Genomic DNA, 10,790 nt, shown 5'->3' on the forward strand with positions numbered 1-10,790 from the left:
TATAGTAAAATGCATAATATTTATTTTTTGAAGCAGAAATACAAGTAATAAAAACACATGCAGTTGTCTAAGTTTTGGCATTATTGTTTTCGGTGGGGTGGCAAACTGTATAATACAAATAGGAAAACAGAAACTGAGATCTGTTAAAATGCCAATTCTATTATCTAAAGGTGTATGTACTTTTTATGATTTTTATGCAGTAAAACAATGGAGTGCTATAAATTATCTAAGACATTTAAAACTTTATGTGGTCTAATGAGTTAAACAATCAGGAGCAGATTAATGTAGTTTTCTTAAATAAAGTATTAAGAAGAAGTACCTATCCTTAAAGGTCATATATAGTTATTTTGTAGAATATGACTGTTTGGTTTCTATGACCTTGGATTTAAAAAAAATTATAACTTCTGATCTCTCATCTCTGTAATAGCAAACTCTTTCTGATTATACAGGAAGCCCTGCATGTTGCAGGGGTGGAAATGCAGTTAACGGCTGCAGTGTCGTTTTTGACCATCCTGCAGGACGAATCGGTGTCCGTTCATACCTATGCCCACTCCTTCCTCCAAGTCATCCTACTGCACCTGGAGCACAGGGACGCAGGTCAGGGGCCTGGCATGCTTCATCCTACGTGTACTAATTGTCGCTCATATGTGGCTGTGATCTTTGAGTCATGGTAGTCTGATGACCGCAATTGAGTGAGGCTGTTCTCCCTAAGAGCTGGTCAGTGGTGTGACTAAAATTCATGATGGCTCATTTTGGAACAATCCACAAAATTCATTGCCGTTTGAAGCCTGAAGACCCATAGTTTATGCTTTCTTCTTAGATTTTCTTCTTATGCAACACTTACATTTAATTATAGTATAAGAAAAAAGTACACTTTGGGTTGAAGATAACCCCTTGATATTATTTTTTAAAATATCAATGTTTTCCAGATATTGGCTAAGACAGAAAAGCAGAGAAACTTCTTATGGTAGCAATAAAGATAATTTAATTATTGCTATTTTATAATTAAAGTTTGTTGTAAATATTAATGGCTAAGTTGAAACTGAATTTGTGAGATAGTTAACTTATGTTTTGTCTTTGTCATTCAGGTGTCAGCAACGCATGGCTGGAGACTCTTCTGTCTGTGATAGAAGTATTGCCCAAAGATACCCTAAGGCATGAGGTAAAACTTCTATATATAAATTTTAATATTTAAGTTACTCTAAGGTTTTTGTTTTTTGATAAAAATGGTATTTCAAAAAGAATAGAGTTATTTCCTACTCTGAAAGCAGCGCATATTCATTATAGAAAACTTGAGTAGTAGAGAATATAGAAGGAAGAAAAATCATGATTCTGTACTTTGCTTCTTTTAGCATTCCGATGTATTTTCATTTCAGAATTTTTTCCCTGTATATGGTGCTGTTTGACATGTTAGTGATCATATTGAATTTATATATGTTTTTCATGTAGCATTATTTTCTTTATTATTTTCTCATATCACTCATTTGGTAGTAGCTACAAATATTTTACTTATTTATGAAATACTTAAGCCTGTTTTCAGTGTTTTATTATCCAAGTAAGGCAATAGTGAACATTTCCGTAGAGCTTTTCCTGTTTTCGGACAATTTCCTTAACTGTAACTTCCCCAAAAATGGAACTATTAGGTTAGAAGGCATTAATATTCTTAATACTTTCGACTAGTAATATGAGAAAATGCATGTTTGCCTGGACTTTCATCAGCAATAGCATTTAAGTTTATATATTTATTTGGCTTTGCTGGGTTTTGGTTGTGGCATGTGGGATCTAATTCCCTGACTCTGGCCCCCTGCATTAGAAGCACAGAGTCTTAACCACTGGGACACCAGGGAAGTCCCTGAAGTTACAATGTTTTGTTTCAGTTCAGTTCAGTTCAGTTCAGTCTCTCAGTCATGTCCGACTTTTGGCGACCCCATGAATCGCAGCACGCCAGGCCTCCCTGTCCATCACCAACTCCTGGAGTTCACTTAGACTCATGTCCATCGAGTCGGTGATGTCATCCAACCATCTCATCCTCTGTCGTCCCCTTCTCCTCCTGCCCCCAATCCCTCCCAGCATCAGAGTCTTTTCCAATGAGTCAACTCTTCGCATGAGGTGGCCAAAGTACTGGAGTTTCAGCTTTAGCATCATTCCTTCCAAAGAAATCCCAGGGCTGATCTCCTTTAGAATGGACTGGTTGGATCTCCTTGCAGTCCAAGGGGCTCTCAAGAGTCTTCTGCAACACCACAGTTCAAAAGCATCAATTCTTCAGCGCTCAGCCTTCTTCACAGTCCAACTCTTGCATCCATACATGACCACTGGAAAAACTATAGCCTTGACTAGACGGACCTTTTTTGGCAAAGTAATGTCTCTGCTTTTGAATATGCTATCTAGGTTGGTCATAACTTTCCTTCCAAGGAGTAAGCGTCTTTTAATTTCATGGCTGCAGTCACCATCTGCAGTGATTTTGGAGCCCAAAAAAATGAAGTCTGACACTGTTTCCACATCTATTTCCCATGAGGACAAATATAAAAATTAATCTATATGGAACAAAAACAAATTTCACAGTATCTAATAATTAACTGCTTTTTTCTTTTGAAAAATGAATGTTTCACCCCTGTATGTACATACAGATCATTAGAGAATTCACCATAAGCCTTAATTAAATTTTTTGTGTGCCTGATTATTTTTGATTGCATGATTTATCATCATTCTTAATAATCCAGAAAGTGTAGTGATCCAGGTGATAAACAGCCATGGACCTCAAAATGTAACTGAGGTTCTGTAAAAAATATTTAGGATATTAAAATGTTCTTTGAAGAAAATAGCTGACATTAATGTCAGGAATATATAAAGTTTTGTAAATTTGTTCTCTAAATCTTTTCTCTTTAGATTTTGAATCCACTCGTTTCCAAGGCACAACTTTCCCAAACAGTCCAGTCTCGTTTAGTTAGTTGTAAAATTTTAGGAAAATTGACCAACAAATTTGATGCCCTTGCGTGAGTATTTGTACATAATTTTTTGTCTACTAAAATGTTTAATGACTATATGTTTAATAATTATATTTGTACTACTCCATACTGTATACACTTTAACTGATTCAAATTTATAGAATATAGAAATCTCTGAAATCTACTGTTCAGATGCATTTCTTCTTGATTTGGCTTTTCAAAATCAGTAAGGGTAACTTTTTTCTTATTTCCCGTATTAGTCATTTCCATCATGTACCTAGTGTAGTTTTGAGGATAGCATATCTTTAATCTTTAAAAATTGATAAATATGATGTAAAAATAGATTTCTGCTCTTTTCCATTATTGCTATGAATTATTATGTTGAATAATTTATCTTACTTTGAGGTTTAATGGAGATTGTTTATAATTTATTCGCTACTTTCTGCATAGATGATAAATACCAAGTGGAAGGAATGGAATGTTATGTAATTATGACGCAAGAGTGAGCTTTAAAATTGAAGAATATTTTGGTTGATAGCTGCTATAATCAGATAGTCCACTTGGCCATAGCCTTTTTGTTTTAGCTGCCAATTCCAAATTAACCCTTATTTTTAAAAGATTCTGTCATCATTAAAGTAGCTGTTAACATGCAAATGTAATCACACATATAAATATACATTGTAAACTGGTATTGTTCAGTCGCTCAGTCATGTCTGACTCTGCGAGCCCGTGCACTGTAGCATGCCAGGCTTCCCTGTCCTTCAGTTTCTGGAGTTTGCTCAAACTCATATCCATTGAGTCAATGATGCCATCCAACCATCTCATCCTCTGTTGCCCTCTTTTCCTCTTGTTCTCAGTCTTTCCTAGCATCAAGGTCTTTTGCTCTTTGCATCAGGTGGCCAAAGTACTGAAGCTTCAGCTTTAGTATCAGTCCTTCCAGTGAATATTCAGAGTTGATTTCCTTTAGGATTGACTGGTTTGTAAACTATAAAGCTCTATATTAAAGTGGTATAATCTACTGCATGTGGAATTTAAACTCTGGACAGCTCAAATAATTAATTTTTGTTTCCCTTTAAAAAAAAATAAAGTATGTTGTTAATAAGCTAAGATTTTAAGGATAATTTCTTGAAAATATTAATTACTCTAAAATACTTATTTGCATGATTCTTTCTTTTCTCTCTCAGCATTAAAAGAGAAATACTTCCCTTGGTAAAATCACTCTGTCAAGATGTAGAATATGAAGTTCGATCTTGCATGTGTCGGCAATTAGAAAATATAGCTCAGGGCATTGGGTAAGTATGCTTTCAATTTCTTGTCACATTTTTGTTTCTGGATTGTCAGACGTGTGTATCCTGTTCTGTATTCCATGAAAACAGGCATTTGTTTGAAGAACTAAACTTTTTATGATCTTTAAAAGTGATCATAGTAAGTACCTTCTGATGTGTTTGTATTAAGAGATAAAAGTGAAGCTTGCTTATTTCATTCACCTTTTTGTTCCTATATTTTACCCCCTTTTGACATCATGACAGGGTTAGATTGTAATTACCAGCATTTAAACTGGTAAATATGGACTCCTACAAAGGTAATAGGATCGGGCTGTCCTTCGACTTCTATTCCGTATACTTCTGGCTGTGAGACAAGAGAATGATAGTCTCATAAATCTACTAGTTTGGGCAGTACACGCCTTGCATCTCCTTCCTGAAAAAATTCCTCACCTATAATCCAGTATGCTGAGAGGAACTAATGAAGAGGGAAAATGTTTGCATCATACATGTAGGTCCACAATGATGCCTTATTTCCATTGAACTTTTATGAAACAGCAAATGAGCAAAGAAAATGATTATGCTTCATAAAGAAGAAATACAAGTGGTTAATACACATGTATTCAGCCTCATTGTTCAACCATGTTAGTTGTCACGGAAATACATTCACTTAGTGAGTATATATTGAGCAGCTACTGTAAGCTGTAAAAGTAATGATGCAATTACCATGGATATTTCTTATATTTAAACTGTCATTCTTTTCTAGCCAGACTGCAAGCTTCCAGAGAGCAGGAGCCCTATCTTCATGATTTTTCCTATTTTATGCAGCATGCAGCTCAGCAACTGATCCTTAATCAAGTTCTTACCAAAAATTTATTGATTTGATTTGTTTTCTTCTGTTGCTTATTGTGCAGGACAGAACTTACCAAAAGTGTGGTGCTCCCTGAATTAATAGAACTTTCTAGGGATGAAGGCAGCAGTGTGCGGCTGGCAGCCTTTGAAACTTTGGTTAATCTGCTCGACATATTTGATACAGGTGAGTCTCCATAGCTTTGCTTCTGAAAGCATTTTGTTTTCCTGTTCCGTGTCACTAGTAGAGGAGGAAGCTGGCTGCAGTATAGTAAGTCTTCCTGATGAGAGTGAGGCATCCCTTCCCGTCTCTTGCTGTGGTCCTTCCTCTTTGAGTGCTTTCTCTGCTGCCACTTTTCCCCTCCTGGCACCTGGTGGTGGTGTATATTCCCTACCTCTCTCTCTCCTCTCATCAGCATGTAACTGACTAGTGTGGAGAGCTAATAGGAATTTGTGTTGGTGGGTTAGCTTTTAACTTGCTCAACTAACTGATCGTAAGACAGATCTTGACTGAAGCAATATCAATATTAGTTTCCTCTATTTTATATTTTAATGCTAGAAATCTCCTGGTCGCAAGAAGAGAAGTCTGGGCGGGGTATTTGGGTGGGAATCGGTAAGGAGGTGTTTCTTTGTGTTACACAGATCAAGTCAGCGAGATGATTAGTTGCTCTTGTGTGTGACTAGATTCTTAATGAATGTTGGACATTAGTTTTATCCTTCCAATTGACTATTTTGGTAGGGTGTAATTTGAAAGGACAGATGTTCAGTACTCAGGTGCAAAACACTATTGTGTAATTGTAGGATTAACAGTGTTTTAACTGAGTTAGGAGAATCTGTTAAAAATTATTGCAATGTGGACAACTATGTTGTGTGGATGTTACAGAATAATAATTTAAGCCATGTGGTGCACCAGAGGACTAAAAACAGCAGTACCTGAGAAGCGAATGAACGACTGTCCATGTCCTAATAATGGGGAGCCCCTAGGCATCCAAGCTAGAGCCAGAGATCACCTCTGATCTGGGACCTTTCCTGCCGCACACTCGGCTGTCACAGATCTGTCTTAACATGTGTTCCTGGCTGTATTTCCTGCCGTTCTTCCCTGCTTCTCTTGGCTCTGGTGCTCTAACCCCACTCACCATTTTCTTGGCACATCAAATTCTTTGCACCTTGAGGCTTTCCATGTTCTCTTTTTTCACTCTTCCTTCTATTTTCCTCCTAGCCAGTTGCTTCTCCTTCAGTGCCCAGTTCAGATCCAGTGTCCTTGCTGACGACTTTCTAAATCCCTTTATGCCAGGGGTTGGCAAACTATGGCCTGTGGGTCAAATCCCACTCCTACCCATTTTGTAAATAGAGCTTATTGGAGTGCAGCCACGCTCATCTGTTTCTATGTTGTCTCTAGCTATTTTGTGCCAGAGTGACAGAGTTGAGTACTTGTGACAGATAAACTACAAAACCTAGAATATTTGCAAAAATAGTTGCAGACAAAATGGCAGCCCACTCCAGTGTTCTTGCCTGGAGAATCCCAGGGACGGGGGAGCCTGGTGGGTTGCTGTCTCTGGGGTCACACAGAGTCAGACACGACTGAAGTGACTTAGCAGCAGCCTTATACTATTTAAATAATGATCACATTGTCTTATGATATTTTGGGGGCTTGATTTCTTTGCTGGTCTGAATTTCATAAGTTCAGAAACCGTTTATCATTCACTTTTCTATTTCTGTTAATGTTTCTTCTCTAAGAAATTTCAGTAAATGTTGGATGAATGTTATTAGTAAAAACAATAGATATGGTGCTAAAATGTGATGATAATAATAGCGGTAATAATAATACCAATAATCCTGTTACAAAATTTTACTTAGTGTTGTCACACTCTTAATTTTGTTGTTTGTTCAGTCGCTAAGTCATGTTTGACTCTCTGCGATGCCATGGACGGCAGCATACCAGTCTCCTCTGTCCTTCACTATCTCCCGAAGTTTGTTCAAATTCATTCTTTGAGTTGGCGATGCTATCTAACCATCTCATCTTTTGGTGCCACCTTCTTCTCTTGCCTTTGATCTTTCCCAGCATCAGGGTCTTTTCCATTGAGTCAGCTGTTTGCATAAGATGGCCAAAGTATTGGAGCTTCAGCATCAGCCCTTCCAATGAATATTCAGGGTTGATTTCCTTTAGGATTGACTGGTTTGACCCTAATAAAGTAGTAATTCTTTTCTGAAAGTTTAAGAGAACTGTGGGAAATTCAGGGAGTATTTGAAATCAAAACTGAAATATTGTTAATATCAGAAACTTATGAGTAAGCAAACAGTCAAAGAATCAAAGAAGCAAAAACTCAAAGAAGTTTCTTAAAAAGAGTCACGTAAGAAGTAAAAGTGAAGACATTCATTATACAGAATGTAATATGAACTAACTTTTAAAATACATCAAAAATAAAATGATAAAATGCAGCATGGTATAGTCTACATGGCTATAAGAATGCTAACACTAAGCAAGGATACTGGAGTGGGCTGCCATTACCTTCTCCAGGGGATCTTTCCCACCCGGGGATCAAACCCACAACTCCTGCATTGGCAGGAGGGTTCTTTACCACTGAACCACAAGGGGAGCCCACAAACTCTTTAGCTTGACTAAAGTTCTTGATGATTTCCACTCACTTCTCACTTTCTCTTTATATCATACCTCCATCATCATTGCTGTCAGATATTTTCTGTTACTCTGAGACTAACATAGTAATTTTTCTTTCTGAACTTTGTGTGTATACAGTAATTTGCACATTTGCAGTGTGGGCAACTGGATCTAAACTCTGTTTTATTCTTGTTTTTCAGATGACAGAAGTCAAACTATACTTCCCGTAGTGAAATCATTTTGTGAAAAATCTTTCAAAGCAGATGAATCAATTCTTATTTCTTTATCTTTCCATTTAGGAAAACTATGCCATGGATTATATGGTATGATATGTGCTAAGAATGTCAAGATTGCAAAGAATTTTTCCTTTTTCTGTTACCTTATATGTTAGCCCCTAAACCACAGCTCTTCAGTTGTAAAGCCTGCCCTATAAGTGTGTAACATCCAATGACTTTTTCACTGATAGAACCTGTGTGAAAGAACAGTGGAGGAGTGAAGTAGGCATAGCCCTTTAAGTTTCTGAATATCTTATCTTTTATATTAGTTGACATTTGATCATAGAAGTTTAGGTATATTAACTATTGGTACATAGTAAGTATACCCTTATTAATTTTTTTGAATGATTAATATATCACATAAGCAGTTCAAATTAGAATGTAGAATAATACCTGTAACTCTTGGCATTTTAACTGTATTAGTTCTCTCTTATTAAAATAATGTAAGCATTAATTGTAACAATCTAGCATAGCAAAAAATATTTTTATGTGGCTTTCAATAGACTGTTGAAAAAAGTATTGCAATATTTGTTGAGTTACTAGCTCTCTAAGATAGTATATGAATATGGAACCAGTCATTGATCAAAAGTATTTTAGGTTTATTTTGCTGTCTTTCATATTTCGGGCTCTTTTTTTTTTGCTATGCCACACAGCTCCTGGGATCTTAGTTCCCCAACCAAGGATCAGACTCAGGTCCCTGGCAGTGAAAGTGCCAAGTCGTAACCACTTGACCACCAGAGAATTCCCTCAGATCCCATTTTTAAGCTCCTTCTCTGCAGACATATGTGCATGTCTTTTCTGTAGGCAACTTTAAAATATTTACCGGAAATAAATAGTAATAATGACTGCTATATTACTGTTGTAATTATTCATTAGTGGTATATACTGTGGTACATGCTGCAGAAATTAATGCAGGTATAATTCCTGCATCACACAGTTTATACTATCAAAATTAAAATGAAAATATTATTAAAATTAACAAAGGGTAAAGACCCATTAGATTTCTTCACAGTAGTTACTCTTTTCTCATTATTACTTTTACTTATGATTTCCAACCATTTGTTTAAATATCTGATTCTAATTATGTTTTTACTGCACTTTGCTTTTCTCTCTTCAATTTTTGTTTTCAAATAAAATGTTGATCAAAGGTTTTACATGTGTTTTAGGAATTTTTACTCCAGATCAACACTTGAGATTTTTGGAGTTTTATAAGAAACTTTGTACATTGGGTTTGCAACAGGAAAATGGACACAATGAAAACCAGATACCACCCCAAATCTTAGAGCAGGAGAAGAAATATATTTCAGTACGGAAGAACTGTGCTTATAACTTTCCGGTAATACATTATACATTTGTAGTGGCTGCACATTTTAATTATAAAATATGTGAATAGATGACATTGAAAATTATTGCCATATTTGATACTTATTAGTTAGCATTATGTCTGGTATATATTGGTGCAATTTATATTTGTCTCTATGTATATATGTCACTCTACATTTTGGACCATAAAGCTGCCAGTGAAAGTATTTCTCTGAACTGGTTGGCTGGTTTCTTCCACAAACCTGCATGCCTCCTGATTTTTTCATAGCTTTCCTCCAGACTTTTTAGCAATCTGACACCTGTATTTGGGGTGTTGGTCAGGTTGCTTAGGAGGAAAAAAGTGAGATAAGGAGAGGTTAATGTATACTTTACTTAGGAAAAGTGTACAAATTAGGTTATTTTACACAATTATGGTTTATTGTGGGAGAAGGCAGTGGCACCCCACTCTAGTACTCTTGCCTGGAAAATCCCATGGACGGAGGAGCCTGGTAGGCTGCAGTCCCTGGGGTCGCTAGGAGTTGGACACGACTAAGCGACTTCACTTTCACTTTTCGCTTTCATGCATTGGAGAAGGAAATGGCAACCCACTCCAGTGTTCTTGCCTGGAGAATCCCAGGGACAGGGGAGCCTGGTGGGCTGCCGTCTATGGGGTCGCACAGAGTCGGACATGACTGAAGCGACTTAGCAGCAGGTGTAGCAGCATATATGTTAGATTTATCTGCATGTATTTGGATCTTCCAAATATGATTTCTAACTAAATTATGATTCAGAGAACATGATTTCAATTTAAGTGAAATGACTATGATATTGTTATTGATGCATGTTTTTCTCTTCGAAATTCATCTTCCACCTCCAGGCCATGATTGTTTTTGTTGATCCCAAAAACTTCCACATGGAACTCTATTCTACATTCTTCTGCCTTTGTCATGACCCTGAAGTACCAGTCAGATATACTATTGCTATTTGCTTTTATGAAGTAAGTCTGGAAAAGTGATAACCACTTTACATTTGTTGTTTTTTACTTATGTGTACTAGATGATTTTCTGATGTGTTGTTTGTACACTTTTGTTTTCAGATTTATTAAAAGATATTGGCTCCATATCTCTTTCATATTCTAATCCTAAATTTGGAAAAATTCTCATAATTCTGTTTAGAGTGTTTACAGAATTCATTTACAAATAGATGTTACATGTTACATTCATTTATCATGTATTAATCCATTCGTTCAGTATATCTTGTCTTAAATTATACTATCTCTTTAAGCCAGACATTGTGGTATGAATATGGCTGTTGTAGATCTGGAAGTAAAATCAGTTTTGTAATGCTTTATAATGTTTATATTTAGCATTGTACCTATAATCAAGAACTTGAGAACAAATGGAAAATTGAGAGAGTATTTATTTAAATTTATGGCTTTTACCATACATGGTTCATATTTTGTGAGCACAGCTTATATATTTAGCTGTTATGACAACTCTTCATAGTGTCAGAGCAAAAGTGAATTTTTTTTTTTTTTTTC

At 36.1% G+C, this 10,790-nt stretch overlaps 1 protein-coding gene across 1 annotated transcript in view; it reads left to right on the forward strand.

Annotated features, from left to right (window-relative positions):
• Nucleotides 1-10,790, forward strand: part of PPP4R4 (protein phosphatase 4, regulatory subunit 4) — a 102,137-nt gene that overhangs the window by 51,311 nt on the left and 40,036 nt on the right. Inside the window, exons 4-11 of the mRNA XM_010836266.1 lie at nt 450-597; nt 1,089-1,162; nt 2,887-2,993; nt 4,130-4,237; nt 5,122-5,243; nt 7,874-7,996; nt 9,115-9,284; nt 10,128-10,247. Of these exons, the coding sequence (XP_010834568.1) occupies nt 450-597; nt 1,089-1,162; nt 2,887-2,993; nt 4,130-4,237; nt 5,122-5,243; nt 7,874-7,996; nt 9,115-9,284; nt 10,128-10,247 (972 nt within the window). The remainder of the gene's footprint in view (nt 1-449; nt 598-1,088; nt 1,163-2,886; nt 2,994-4,129; nt 4,238-5,121; nt 5,244-7,873; nt 7,997-9,114; nt 9,285-10,127; nt 10,248-10,790) is intronic.

This window comes from Bison bison, unplaced genomic scaffold (genome assembly GCF_000754665.1).
Source record: "Bison bison bison isolate TAMUID 2011002044 unplaced genomic scaffold, Bison_UMD1.0 scf7180017864061, whole genome shotgun sequence".
Classification (NCBI taxonomy): Eukaryota; Metazoa; Chordata; class Mammalia; order Artiodactyla; family Bovidae; genus Bison; species Bison bison.